The 15728-nt window shown below is 47.0% G+C and overlaps 1 protein-coding gene across 1 annotated transcript in view; it reads right to left on the bottom strand.

Annotated features, from left to right (window-relative positions):
* LOC137430165 (calcium-binding protein 8-like) overlaps positions 1-15728 on the bottom strand; it is a 90374-nt gene that overhangs the window by 52823 nt on the left and 21823 nt on the right. The window contains exon 3 of the mRNA XM_078781060.1: positions 1451-1563. Within this exon, the coding sequence (XP_078637186.1) occupies positions 1451-1563 (113 nt within the window). The remainder of the gene's footprint in view (positions 1-1450; positions 1564-15728) is intronic.

Raw genomic sequence — 15728 nt, 5'->3', positions numbered from 1 at the left:
CTCTTCCTCCATCAACACCACATGACCAGCCCACTGCATCCGGCTTTTTATCAATCTTCCCATCAAGCTCATCTGCACAACAAAATCCTCCTCCGCGTTCATCCATCCTCCTTTAATCCACCCTCTTCACTCCCACAATCCTGACCCAGTTGTTAAAATCAGTGCGAAAAGTTGACATCGCAGACGTTGCGTACTTACCCTCTAATATTCCGTGTACTACGATGCCAAAGTAATCCCCGCTCTACATTAAAAAATTGTGTTTCTTTAATTTCGTTCCTACCTAGATATTCAGACAGCCTGTTCATCCTTCCGAGGTCGGAAAATTAAGTACCAGTTCACTGGTAATTCCCTGTGTGTCGCAAGAGGCGACTAACAGGGTTGGCGGCAGGAAGGGCATCCGGCCGTAAAACATTGCTTCAAAAAGGGGACCACGGTGCCCGAAAAAGGGGACCACGGTGCCCAAAAAAGGGGACCACGGTGCCCAAAAAAGGGGACCACGGTGCCCGAAAAAGGAGACCACGGAGCCCGAAAAAGGGGACCACGGAGCCCGAAAAAGGGGACCACGGTGCCCGAAAAAGGGGACCATGGTGCCCGTAAAAGGGGACCACGGAGCCCGAAAAAGGGGACCACGGAGCCCGAAAAAGGGGACCACGGTGCCCGAAAAAGGGGACCACGGTGTCCGAAAAAGGCCAACCCCTGCTCTGCGGGGAAAAATGGCCTCCAAAGGTGGTTCTAGATATTCAGACAGACAACCAAGCACCAGTTGACATGTATGTAGCTGCCATGTAATTGTTCCGCCCTGAGTCTGATAGGTCGGTGGTACAAACCCCATCGGGAGTCATACCAAAAACTTTAAAATGGTATATGCTGCTTCCTTGCTTGACGTTCATACTTTGAAAGGATAGTGCATGGACAAACAATGCTGGGAAGGCAATGGCAAACCACCTAGTTTAACCCTTGCCAATAAAATGCTTTGGTAGCACTAATGCTCTGTAAAAAGGATGTGGTTCATCATATGTCGTAGATTAAACGAAAGGAGCCACACTGACAAACTGACGTCATTGGCAAAAAATGAGTTAAACAAGAAAACAACATTTTTTTCAAATGAAAAAGCATGTCGAGATGGAATCCCAAAAAAACAACCAAACAAGGTCATTTTTGTCATTTTTTCGTCTCAATCCCACAACAAATAAAATACACAATTACACCACCCACACTTCAAATCTGCAACTACCTCTAACATAGACATCTTCATACAATATTGTTAATATTGACACCTATAACAAAAGATGTATTTAAAAAAAAAAGTTATATACTTATGCTCATACACAAACTACTCCAGTGGTAAAGTTGTGCGAATATCTTCACTTCATTGTGGTTTTCTGTGATAACTGCGAGTCAACACACACTTAAACCATCTCGGAGTAAACTCCAGCACTTGCTCACCCACCTTCCAAAATATGGTGTCGAACTCGTTACCCAGCGATTGGTCTGGTGAATCGGTCATAGACAGCTTTGGGCCAAGCAATGTCATGAACTCTTCAAAGTTCACCTGGCCATCTCCTGCAAAAATAGATGTGGTTATTCTCATCCACAATAGAAAGGCCGTGACACCGAAATGGAGGGAGAGGGTGAGTGAGTGAGAAGGAGAGGAACAGATGGGGATATGAAGAAGATAGATTTAAAGTGATCCCTTGTCTTTTGTGGAAGATGGAGGATTTGCAGCCACGGGATGCATTTTGGTGTGCATTGCCTTGTTTTTTTAAATGTATTTTTCTTCCAAACCAGCGTAAGAAGCCCATGTGGGCATTTATGTATTTGTATTCAAGATTACCAGCCCTCCCAGATCTAAAAGTGTCCACCATCGTGTGTGTGTGTATACATATATGAGTGTGTGCACGTATATATGTGTAAGTGTCTGTGTGTGCATGCAAGTTGCTGTTGGTCGCTATCTTCACACTTGGGTGGGTTTCAGGAGAGGGATTGGAGACCTACCAGGTCTCAAAGTATCCACCTCCGTTGTGTGTGCGTGTGTGTGTGTGTGTGTATGTGTGTGCAATATTTGTGTACATATGTAAAATGAAAAAGAAATACATTAATTCATTTTAAAAAATTAACCACATCGTTTTGTGTGTATGCGTAACCAGAGAAAATGAATAATGCGTAACTGGAGAATGCCTCAATAAATAGCTTCATCAACCTCCTTGTACTTTAGATTTTCTCAAATGAAAAGTCGACATTAACCGTTACGCACGTATCATGTTATATTTTTATTATCACAATATCTAATAAATTTTGGCAAAAATGAAAGCTCGAATTATTATGACTTATAAAAAAAAAGACATTATTATAATAGCTTTTTACCATATCACAACAGTATGATGTTTACAAAGCAATTTACCACAAATTTCTGCCAAGTTGGAACATCAAATCTTATATTTTGGCCTGGAAAATAATTTGGTCAGATTTATTTCAAAAATCTCATTAAACCACTAAGGTTAGGACGAAAATTAAATCGTGTTAGTTGAACATAAATACAGAACAGTGGTTTGGCAGGAATATTCCAAGCCGTACAAACAGTGGCAAATTCAGTTTTATATCAGTAATAAAACAGAGCTGGAAAGTGTTTCGACTTTTCCACAATTCTCCATAATGAGTTGGCTAACAGGATGAGAACATCCGTGTTTACACATTTTAGCCACGTAGTTCAAAAGACCCTAATCTTAGTTAGTTGGCCCATTTCCGACTGTTAGTTGGACCGACTGTTGGAATTGATTGCCCTTCTTAGTCGATACCCTTCGTAGTTGGAGATACTGGCCAGACAACAACCACACACAAGCAACCACAACCACACAGCAAGGGGTGTAACGGTCAAAATAAAAATAACTTCCTTCAAAGAACGTTACAAGGAATTTCAAACAAGACCAGAGCACTTGCGACCTACAATAGAGGCAGGAATTTGTAATTTGTTCAGGGTGCTTTAGGTAACTCGCTTACTCTTCAGCAGAGACACCGTGGGATCGTCAACGTCCACCAACTAATGTAAGCAGACACGACGCAACATCAAGTTTAATATATATATATATACACATACACAGAGCGTATCAAAAAAAAGGTAATCCGAATTCAAGGGTTATTAATTTTCAAGGGTTATGCAAAGGTTATTAATTTTGACAATTTACATGTGGTTTACCAATTATGAGGAGATCCTCAGCTTTCCATTGATGCCTTTCATGCATCATTGCTGTCACACATGACCGAGTACATGTTCATTGAAAATGACAAGTTCAAATCGCATTTTTACAAGCTTGGCTAATCGGTGCAAGACAGTTTGAAATGGACACATTACTTGTCGACTGCCAAGTTGATTATATAAAATTGTTAAGCTGGTCTGGTAATCGTCGGTTGCGTCATCCTTTGTTTAAGATCGGTATTTAAGATGGGCCTACAGTGTATGGGTTTGGAGACAGTCTGAGTCATTGAAAAGATGGTTCAATTTACAACTGAACAGCGGACCTTCGTGGTTACAACCTTTCACCAACCTGGAAGTTTGCAGCGAACTCGTGATGCGTTCAGGGAACGTTTCCCAGAACGGGAGCCTCCAGAGGTCAAAACCATCTGGGCGAATGTTAGAAAATACCAAGAGCATCAAATCTTATATATCAACTAGCCTCAACCGCAACAAGGAGAATTCTGGTAGGAGGCGCACTGGGCGATCGGAAATGAACATTGCAGCAGTAAGGCAGCACGTTTTGGAGCATCCGAGGGATACCAGCGCAAGACGAAATGGGACGGGATTGCCTTCGGCAACATTCAACTGAATCACAAGACTGGACCTCCACCAACATCCATATCGAATTCACATCCGGCATCAACTTACGCCAGGGGATTTTGCCAGGAGGCTGGTGCTTGCCAGATGGTTGATAGCACGTTTCGAAGCAGATGTCAATTTCCTGCGGTATCTCGTTATCGGCGACGAAGCTGCTTTCGCAAGGCAAGGCTTTGGATGGCAAGGTCAATACCCATAATGTTCTTGAATATGCACCGACAGGACAACCCCCGGAATTTAATTTTGACACTAACATGAATCGACAAAAGTGGACTGTTTGGTTGGGACTTTGTGGAAGTGGTCAGGTGATCGGACCATTTTTCTTTCAAAGGAATGTCAATGGTAACAGGTATCTGCAGATGATCAATGATGAAGTTTTACCGCAGCTGGAGGAGAACTTTGAGCGACAGGTTCGTGGTTTCTTCAGATATCTCTGGTGGGCCCAAGACGGCGCCCCAGCACATCGTCTTATCGCTGTCCGAGATCGACTGAGGGAACTCTTTGGAGACCGAGCCATCGCCCTCAACCATGCAGTGGAATGGCCGCCAAGATCACCTGACCTCACATCATGTGATTATTTCCTTTGCGGACATTTAAAGAACAAGGTGTTCGTAACTCCTCCCCATGATCTTGACGAATTGCAGGGCCATATTCGACATGAAGTGGATGCTTTGCGCAATGACCCGGCTATGGTGAGATGAGCAGTTCAGGGCATGCTCCGCCACTGTGAGCTTTGTGTTGAAAGGGGAGGTGGACATGTTGAAGGTGTGGGTGCATAAAGGCCAATCATTACTGAGAAAAGTTCACATCTGACGTTCATTTTGCACCAATTATCCTGACTTGCATCGATTAGCCAAACTTGTAAAAATGCGATTTCAACTTATCATTTTCAATGAACATGTACTCGGTCATGTGTGACAACAATGATGCATGGAAGGTATCAATGGAAAGCTGAGGATCTCCTCTTAATTAGGAAACCACATGTAAATTGTCAAAATTAATAACCTTTGGATATTAACCCCTTGAATTGGCATTACCTTTTTTTTGATACGCACTGTATATTTTCCTAAAAGTCAGGTTCAGAAACTTGAGTATTTGCGATGGTAAGACGTTGGAATCACTGTATGTGGGGAATTCCTCAATGTCATAGGATTCCTCCTCAGACATGTCAGAAGCACTATCTGGGACCCCCGGCTCTTGAGACACCAGAATACTCTGTGGGGTGCAGGTGTCATCCTGCCCTGTTTCTGTAGGAACAGGTTGAGGGAAAGATTCCACCAGAACCCCGGGTAATGTGGGGGGAGGGGCGATTCTGCTACCTGTTGCACAATTTGAGGTTCTTCCTCGGGACAATCATTGTGCTCAGGTACATTTTCTAAATGAGCCGGTACAACGACTATTTGATTTGAAATATCGCTGCCAGGTGCGTTGGAACACTGAGGGGTCGAAATTTGCTATTTTTGCCCCCCAGTCGAGTCTCGACCCGACTTGTCATAATCCGCACAAGGATTTAACGTGGTTTGCACTCCAACCTCATCTGGAGGTAGCACATGCAACTCCTCCACATTAGGCTGAGGGTCCATATCGGCAGCAGGCAGAGGATATGCATTCACATTTAGCAATACTTCATATCGATTACTCATCGAAGTTTTATCAGGTGGTACTGAATCCAATGCATCAGAGTCTAACACCACCTTCTTTTCCTTATGGGTTGGAGGGACATTCCGAGGTGTTTTCCTCTTTTTCTAAGAGGAGACGAGTGTAAAACCATCCCAAACGTTTTCATTTTCAGAGGTTTTCGATGTCGGTGGTACGTTTTCTGTCACAGTAACAGGGGGTGTTGTCTGCTCGGCTACTGTGGGGGCAATTTGTGGACAAAACCGTTTTAGATGCCCAAAGTTCTCACAGCCGAAACATTTTAAAGTTTTCGTGGACGCATATACCTGGTACTCGTGATTATCCACACGAAACGTAAATACCACGTTGAGCACCTTGTCCACATTGGATGCAGGAAACACAATGTACGCCTGCCGCCGGAAGGACATGATGTGTTTAGCATGCTCGTTGCGACACCCCAGAGATAACATCGTGATCTCTGACACCACTGTACCATACCGAGAAAGCTCTTTTAAAATTAAATCGTTTTTCAGGAATGGGGGACAATTTGATATCAAGACTTTCACGGCTGGGGTGTCCAGTGGGGAGACCAGGACAAAATGTCCATTCTCGGTAGACAAACCGGTCGCCACAATTTCATGTACAAGCTGCTCTTCGGCTACGAATATTACCAGGCGTTTGTTCATCCGTGAAGCTGCACGGATTTTCTCAAGCCCGATTATGTTACCCACCGCAATAACGATGTCTTCCACGGTGACCTCGTTAGGAGGAACCTGGAACGCAAACCATGCCATGTTTCCACGTCAAGCCCTCAAAGGAAGCGTAGCGGGAACGTGCCGACATTACGACGATCGGAAAACCCTCGGCCTAAGCCGAGATGGATTTGGGGAGAGTGGACAGCTTTCTGTACAAGTAGGGGGGGGGGGGGGAAGGGAAAAGCGCTACTCGGCATACACCAGCACGAGTGAAAGTATTGCGAGGAAAACACACCTCTCAATGAGGAAAGCGTCGAGAAATCACGACAACCCGTCAGAGTGCTGATGGACTCACCCCTCGATCTCACCGAAAGGTGTGGGATCTCTCTCTCTCTCTCTCTCTCTCTGTATCTCAGGGGAAGAAACGAAAGTGGAAAAAAGTAAAAATAGAGATAGCAACACAAGCGAGGAATGCAATGGAGGCGGGGAGGGGGGTGAGGGGAACGAGTGGGGTGAGGAGAACGAGTGGGGGGGGGGTGGGAAGGGGGAGGAACGGTCGGAGGAAGGGAAGACCGAGCGGGTGGAACGGGCGTGGAACTGGGAGGTGGGGGGAGGAAAAATGGGAAGGGAGGATGAGGGTTGTGGTACTGGGTTTGATGAAAATGGAGTAGTGGGGGGAGACAGAGAATACACAATGTGAAAATAAGCAAAAATGGAAAGGAAAAGGTGAGAACAACGACCAAAAAAAGTGGGGAGGTGCAGAAAGATCGAAAGCCGGAGCAGCTCGCACCTCACCACACATGCACAGCTGCCGTATTGCCACGCCCAACACACAAACGGCCAGCAGGGGGCGAGAGAGAGAGAGAGTGAGAGAGAGAGAGAGAGAGACTTTTATGTGCTTTTATTATAAAAGTATCAAAACACACATGGAAAAACACCACAAATTTTTTTACAAGAAAAGAAAGTTGTACAAGCAAAAAGGATGTATATACATGTATATGTGGACATTGAGCGTAAGTACAATTTACAAAAACAAACAACACCTCATCTGTAAAAAAAATCGTCATTCACACTGCCGAAACTTATCCGGGCCGACACTATTCCTTTAAAGCAAAACAGCACATTTTCATCTCTGCCGCTCAATTTGATCTTCCTCGTTTTATATATTGCAAGTTTAGCAATTCCGCACAGAAAATTCAAGAAAGGGACCGCTGTCTTGCTCTTGGTGCTCCTTTCAATGCCATACACAAAAATTGCAACAGAAAAAACAAACTTAAATTTATAAAATAACTGTTGGAGGAAACAAAAAAGGGGTACCAATCTCTTGCATTTCACGAAAGCATGGGTCACATTTTCAGCCTCTTCACAAAAAGGACAAACATTCTGTACAGAAGGATCAAACTTATTAAGTAAGTACTTGGTGACCAGGGCCTGATGAACTAGTCTCCAATTTAAGTCTCCGGTTCGACCTAAAGTTGGAGACCTATACATCTCTTTCCACACTGGAGATAGGAACGAACTAGCCGGAATGATCTCATCCCACCGATTTTTTTAAGGTTTTGTGAAACCCGGTATAAGCACCTCTTGGCATATCCCATAAATAACTTTTTTCCCCATCACATGAAACACACCGCAACCATCTGACTTTGAGAAGACACACTGTTGTTTTTTTGAGGTGACTTGGAGCTCGGGGAAATAGAGACGAGAGTCCACCACTTCATCTGCCCCAGTCCACCCGATATTTAATTCCCTGAAAGTTTTAATCAGAACTCTCAAAACTTTGTCCACCATTCTAGATGACCGAACCCCCACTTCTGATGTGAGAGAACCGGTGGATACCCATCCATTTAGGGAAGGCTTCATCAGGTCTCGCACTCTGTTTATTCCATTACAGGTGAAGCAATGCATAAATGACCTGGAGGTTGAAATTTCAGGGAATAAAGGATTCAGAACCAATGGCTCATGCATATATTTTTTGGCATCGTAGGACACCTCTAATCGTTGTATTCCAAGGACTTGCCAGGCATTCAGAAGGCTCTGATGAAACTCGGGGAGCAGAGTCGTGTTGACATGCTGCAGGTCCATGAGGAAGAGCTCTCGGTCATACTTCAACCCATCTGCTTCCTGCAGCCAAGCATTTGTGAGAGGCCACCACGGGACACACTCACCATACAATAAACGCTTTATCGTCAACATGCGGAAAGCCATTATCCGACTCGGAACATGTATCAAGCTTTGGCCACCTGCATTTCGGGGTCTGCACACCATGTCTGGTCCAAGCCAATGGTGGCCTCCCCAGAAAAACTGAGTTAGAACCCTCTGAATGCCTGTGACCAAGTATCTCGGAGGTTGGAGGGGGATAACTTTATGCCAAATAAAAGGAACCACCAGGTTATTTATTATTGTCACCCTTGTCTTAAGCGATAGAAGGTGGTGCAACCGTTTCCATCTAGCCAGTTTCTGCTTAATTCTTTCCAAGAAGCCCTCCCAATTTTTTTGTTCATATGCTTGGACTCCGAGAAATAACCCTAAATAACCCCTCTTTGTTCCACTGCATTCCTCCTGGTAACACAGGCAGGGCTGAGGAAGGTGGACAGGGGCCCACCCATAAGGCAACACTTTTGTTCCAATTTACTTTTGCCGTGGAGGCGAGCTCAAACTGGGACAGACATCGAGAGACCTCACCCACATCATTTTGGCTGGAAACAGCAACACAAATGTCATCCGCATAAGCTGAAGTAACCATTTTGTGGTTTTTTGTTAAGGAGACTCCTTCCACTGAGTTTCGGAGCAAAGCTAGTAAAGGTTCGACCGAGAGACTGTGTAGCATTCCTGAAAGCGGGCAGCCCTGACGGATGCCTCGCTGAAAGGGAAAAGGGCGACATAAGCTGTTGTTTACCTTTAACAGACAGGGTGCATTTTCATACAACAACTTAACATAGGAAACAAAATTTTGTCCAAAACCAGCTCTCCTTAGTACAGCAAACAAAAAAGAATGGTCAACACTGTCAAAAGCTTTTTCTTGATCTAAAAGAACCAAACCAAAACCATGAGATGTAGTACGACCGAGACTGATCAAGTCTCTCACCAAAAAAATGTTATCGTAAATAGAACGCTCAGGAACACAATAAGACTGATCAATATCAATCAAAAGGGGGATGACTTCCTTTAGACGTATCGTGAGCGCCTTCGACAATATTTTATAGTCTGTATTTAGGAGTGACACAGGCCACCAATTTGTGACATCTTGCAAGTTTCCTTTTTTTGGAAGGAGACACAAAACTGACCTCCGGCAACTTAGTGGCAATTCACCTTGTTCAAGGCTATCATGAAAGATGTCAAGTAGAGTAGGGCCTAGAATGTCCCAAAAGGCCTTGTAAAATTCAACTGGGAGGCCATCAAGTCCAGGGGCTTTCCCATCTTGGATTCCTTTAAGAGCAGCAGTAAGTTCTCCGAGAGAGATGCCAGGCTCCAGTTGTTGTTGCTGGTCTTCAGACAGAGATGGGAGCAGTTCAAACATCCCGTTTCTGTTTTCCTGGTTCACAGTTCTCAAGGCAAACAGCTTTGAATAAAAGTTTCGTAATTCATCCTTGATGTCACTTTGAGAAGACAGAAGCGCACCGGCAGAAGAGCGCAAAGCGTGAATTTGTTGAGGGATCTTGGCTGTCTTTTCCAAGTTGAAAAAGTCTTTGTTTGGTTTGTCAAGTTGGATATTGTCCATTCGCAGTCGGACGAAAGCTCCAGATGCACGCTCTTTCACCATTTCAGCCAGTAGTGTTCTTTTCTCTGACAACTGCTGGACATTTTCGTTGGACATTCCAGATTTCTGCTCACAATAAAGTATATCGTTTTTTAAGGCAGTTATCACACCGAGTGTGTTACAGGTATTATAACGACAGTATTGCTGGCAAAAGCACTTAATTTGGGATTTTGTGCAATCCCACCATTGCCTTAAATTTAGGTAGGAAAACTTTTGCATTTCACATTCCTTCCATACCATTCTGAATGCTTCTTTGAAATGCTCACTTTGTAAAAGTTTGACATTGAAAGTCCAATATGCACTTCTACAAACGTGATGAGGTAAGCCACATACAACAACAACCATGTGATGATCAGAAAAACCAGATGGCCTTATATAAGAATTCTTAACAAGATTTACCTCATCATGGTTAACATAAATTCTATCCAAACGAGCCATTGTCAAAAGATTTCTTGCGGCACAAACCCACGTGTACTGCCGGATGTTAGGGTTCTGTACCCGCCACACATCCACAAGTTGAAATTTTTTAATGAGCTGTGCCAAAGGCCTTGCACTCGGTGGATGAGGCTCAGGAGTGTTTCTATCAAGTTGTGGGTTGAGGGTACAGTTGTAGTCTCCCCCCAGACAAACCAACATGGACAGGTCAATAGTGCTTAAAAAACCCGCTAACTTGTGAAGAAAAGCACTTCTTGCAGAGTTAGCACTAGGGCAGTATACTGTTGCGGAGATGAGGACTGTATTTTTTTTATTGTGTGCTGTATTATTATTATTATTGTTTATTCTGCGCCCCCCTACCTCCGGAGCTGTGTAAAGGTGAAAGGGCATCCCATAATTAGTCCACAAGCATACACGTCAGCCAAGTAATAGAATACCCCTGTTGATAGTTATCTCTTATTCTGTGTTTTAGGGTAAGGCTGTGTCTCCCATTAATTGAAGTACTCCATTGCACCAGTGAAAGAGAATAGATCCCCTTTCATTCCCATCCCCAAAATCCCCATTTCCTTCACATCCCCTCTCGTCATTGCCGAGCCTCGATTGCCCATATTACATCCCCTCTCGTCATTGCCGAGCCTCGATTGCCCATATTACATCCCCTCCAAAACCACCATTGACCATGTGCTCGAGTCGGGGAAGAAAGGCGTGTCTCCACCTCGTCATAGAGGGGAAGAGGGGCGTGCCCGCCCGTCGTCATCAAGGGCGGAGCCCGAGGGTCGCGCGACCAACCAGGGCCGAGGTGAGCACCCCGATGGGCGTGTCCAAAAGGCCGGCGGCTTAATCGCCGGAGGCGCTATAAAAGGCGCGCACGCAAGTGAGTCGTGAGTTGGTCGTCAAGAAAGAGAGTCGTGAGGAGTCAGTCAGTGGAGTCGGTGGTCAGTTGGTTGCGTTGGTTGCGGTGAGGAGTCGGTGGTGGTGGTCAGTTGGTTGCATTGGTTGCGGTGAGGAGTCGGTGGTAAAGAGTGAGTGGACCAAGAACGAGTTGAGGGTTTGGACCAGACGAGTCGGACAAGGCCTGGCAAAGCACGCGACGTCCACAGCAGCCACAACAGCAGCTTGGGGGCCTGAACGGCGGTTTGGAGCAGGGCCGTAAAGGAACGGCGGCTGCTAAACGCGCCGGTTGAGCTGCAGGACCCCCTTGGACCTCCCTCTCCCTCCAGCCATCCACCTCCTGCCTTTCCACCCTTCTTGTGTACGTGAGTTTGTTTTGTTTGTTCTGTCCCTGGGTATTTAATTAAGTCTGTAGGTAAGCTAATAATTGCACTGTGTCTCTGATCCTTCTGTATATTATTTTATTATCTTTCCTTCTCCTTGGTTACTTTGAGCATGTAAATAGTAGGAATAAATTTAGTAGTATTTCCAACCTTTTTGTCTTCTTCTTCTTCTTCACATCCGTGTCGCCTTTGTCTTTTCCCTATTGAATAGCTGCGGTGCGATCCGGCCAACGTTTGGGTGGAATCGGGTGAGTCGGGGATCCTGTAACGGTCGCGGTTGGACCATCCGCTCGGCCCATCATAACATCTAAACCGCGATCAGTAACAATTGGTGTCTGGGAGTGAGATTCGGGGCCCGAACCAAATTTTTAAAACATCTAAAAAAAAAAAATTTGGTCAAAATTTGGAGCGGCCGAAATTTGTTTTGTTTTACAAAACCTGAACTTTGAAATCGCGCCATGGCTGGTCAAGGCGATCGGATGTCGGTGGGAGAGATAGACGGGGTAGAATCGACCCAGGACCTCGGGGAAATGTATGTGGAGGAAAGGGTGGAGGAGAGTAAAGAAGGTGTGGTTGAGGGGGTATCAGGTGCACAAAATGGCGCTCTCGCGCACGTGGTTACAGCGGCACCAAATTTAGCCACGCCCATGGTCGCGGCAGCCGAGCCAGAGATGCCAGAGTACGTGCGAGTCTTTATGATTGAAATGATGGCAAAAATGGAAGTAATGACGAACGGAATGAGGGCCGATAGGGAGGCAAGGGAGCAGAGGGACAGAGACCGCAAGTTGGGCGAAAGGGTCCCACGGGTGCACGACGAGGTAAAGCGGGTCGAAAAGCGCTGGTTGAGCGAAGCGGAGGAAAGCACGGGTACAATGACGGGGGTAGAAATCGCGACACGGGGTTTGGAAAAGCCGGCGACCGCTGAGGTAGAGGAGGGTGTTTTATTAAAGCCAACGGTCGTCGAGGTGAGTAAAGAAAAAGCGGAAGTGGGCATTGAAATTGAAGAGATGACGGAGGTAGCCCGGGAATTGCAGGGAGAAATGGAAAATGTACAAAGTCCCTGCTCACATCACGATGCTGTGCTTAACCCGAATGGAAGTTTGCAGGTTGGCGTGGAGAAAAGGATCCCCCAGGTGAGTCGTGCTGTATATTGTGCTGGGAGATTTTGTAAAAGGATGTTTGGCGACAAAAGAATTTTCGCGCGCTTGGGATCGAGGAAGCATCCGGGCGTTGGTGAAGGGTCCCGTGTGAGTGGAAATGGCATGCGTGGGAGGAAAAAGTGTGCGTCGGCGAGTGGGTGTGTTATAAAGTGTGGGAGTGAAACCGAGTGCGAGCGAGAATGCACGTCGGTGTGTACGGGGTGTGACACAGGGAGTGAGAGCAATACGGAGTGTACGTGCGAGGGTGAGTGTGACACGGAGAGTAAGGTGGTGGTGGAACGTGTGCGAGAAAGCACACCTGAATTGGTGGTAGCGCGGGTGTGGGAGAGCCCATGTGAGCGCGTTAGTGGGTGGATGCAAGAGTGCACGCCCATGGTGAGTGTTACGGAGGACGTAACGGAGGAGAGGTGTGGACCAAAGTGTGTGCAAGAGTGTGCGCGAGAGGTGTGGTGTGTAACAGGGAGAGCGTTGGTGAAATGTACGGACGGCGTTGGAACGCCAGGTTTTGTGAGGGTGAAAGGGGTAGCGTATGCGCGTGAGCATGCAAGTGAAGCATCGACGGTAACCGGGTTAGCGGTTAGGGCGACGGATAGCCGAGGCGAGCGCTCGGGGTGCTTTGTTGGGTGCGAGGCCCGGCGCGGATCGATGCTGCGTCGCTTCTCTTCGAAGCGTCGTTGCCGATTCGGGCTTGGCCCCGCCCCGCACGGTCGAGTCTGGGCCTTGTCGGGCCAGGCGACCGGTCCGGTTCAAGGGCGAGTGGGAGGAAGCGGACGGTGCCCCCTCGTGGGGATGGGGTTCCGACCGGGGGAGATTGAGCCATCGGGCCCGGGACCACAAGGTGCCGCGCCGAGATGGTGCATGGAACCTCGGTCCAACCAAACCACCTCCCTTGAACCGAAAGCCGGACGGATTCAACCTGCAGGCGACCAAACCACCCGAATTCATTGCTCGGCTTTACGAACCGAGTTTAATGATGTCACGACGCACCGAGGCTAGGATATAGTGGACTGTGATGATGATAGTAGTGATTTGATACGAAATTTATAATAGTGGGTAGAATTGGCAGTAAATGGAAAATTTTTGATTTGTGGAATTTGGATGTGCAAAATTGATAGTAGGACCTCCCCGATGTGGAGGGATGGCAAATCCACCATCCCTCACAGGTGGGGGGCAAATGCGCTATAGCTTATGGGGTGTATGGCAGTGAAAACTAGCCCGGGAGGGTTAGGATATATCGTGTGTAGGGATCTAGCGAAGATGACATTAGGTAACGTTAAGGTTAGTTAGTGACTGATACCTGTAGTGGGGACGCAGGTAGTTTAGTGTGGATGATAATGACGTGGGAGCGCAATAGTTTAAAGGGACGACTGGGAAGCGCAAGTTTCAGAGGGGAGTAGTTAGATGAGATGATGCCGTGTGTTTGAGGATTGAACAGGTGTGATTGCACAGGTGTGCAACTGAACAGGTGAATGGAGCAGTGTATGAGTGAGTGATGATGATGGGTATTGTGATGACCAAATGGTCCAGGAAGAAAGGAGGGTGCAGGTGGCACCAGGTGTGAGGGCACAGGTGTGCAACAGCAGGTATGGAGAATGGTAGTGTGGAATAAATGGAGTATTGGAATAGATGGTCGTGGAGTGAGTATGGTGGAAATTGTGGAGTGGAGTGGATGGTGCGAAGGTGTGAATGGGGGAAGAGTGGACCCCCATCACGGATACCCGGGGCGGGTAGTGTAAGTGTTAGGTAGAGGGTGCAGGTAAATAGTGGTTGGATATTGGCATCTGTGGTGCGGGTGAAAGAATGGTCTTTGGATGGGTGCATTAGTGTTGTGGAAATGGCTGGGCGTGTAGCCTGTTAGTGTGTGTAGTTGGTTGGGCGCTCCACCACTGTGAGGATGTCGGCCAGGTGAGGCCGCAGGTGGGCTCTGGGAGCCGGTAGTTGTGGATGGGGCCCGAGGATCCGGAGGACGGACCCGGGTAGCCCAGTGCCAGAGGGCACCAAGGGGTGACAGAGCCAGGAGAGGGCCTTCCCCAGTTAGTTAGGTTAGGGTGAGGAGCTAGGTAAGCTCGGGTGGCAACTGCAGTGGTGGAGGTGTGCAGGTGGGTAGACCTGCTGGGAGAGCTACACGTCGCAGCCCAGAAATTGTGCGAGGGCACCGGGAGATGAATCGGGGGAGTGAGACCCCAAATTGAGAAGCACCACAGTTTGGTCAATGGGAATTGGTTTTTAGAACCCATAGTGTAAGTGGCCAATGGATTGGCAGGGAAAGACCCCGGGTAGTGTAAAGTGTGTTAATGTCATTTAGAAAGTAGTTAGGATGAAGTCTCCTCGCACCATCTGCATCCACTCACCTGAGGTGACAGGAACTCCACACCATGCCATGTTTTATTATTTTTCAGTGATGCAAATGTTTGGATTGTGAGACGCATCATGACGTGGGTGTGACATTGTGCTTTGATGTTCCATCTCTGCCTCCTTATGAGGATTGATGATGAATTTGGTGATGGCAAATTTTGAAGTAGAGGGATTGTGGAGACGAATTTGGTATAGGGGAAATATGGGGAAGACGTGACAGTAGTGACGAATTTGTAAATGTGTAGATTTTTGTACATATGGGGTAAGGGCAAGGGTAGGGTAGGTGACAGGGGGGTGACGTACGGTAGGGACGAGCTTTCTCACTTCGCCCTCCGTACGCATTTCGCCTTGCATTGCCTTATTGATGTGTACCCTTGTGACCTTACCCCTCGCTCAATTGTCTTTCCCCTTTTGTCTCCCACATGACCTGTGCGCCATTGGGTGCCGAGGGGAGCGTGCGTGGGTCGGCCATTGAATGAACCATTGTGCGCCCGAAATTCCCAGAACCAGCTGTCTGCATTGATGCACCACATTATGGACCACATGTCTGTGGCCGAGCACCACTTATGGACCCCATGGGTTGGGGCATGGCCCCTCTGCTGG

This window comes from Myxine glutinosa, chromosome 6, assembly GCF_964187855.1.
Source record: "Myxine glutinosa chromosome 6, kmMyxGlut1.1, whole genome shotgun sequence".
Taxonomy (NCBI): domain Eukaryota; kingdom Metazoa; phylum Chordata; class Myxini; order Myxiniformes; family Myxinidae; genus Myxine; species Myxine glutinosa.
Note: the sequence above shows the minus strand (reverse complement) of the source record. Positions and strands in the feature narration are given on the sequence as shown.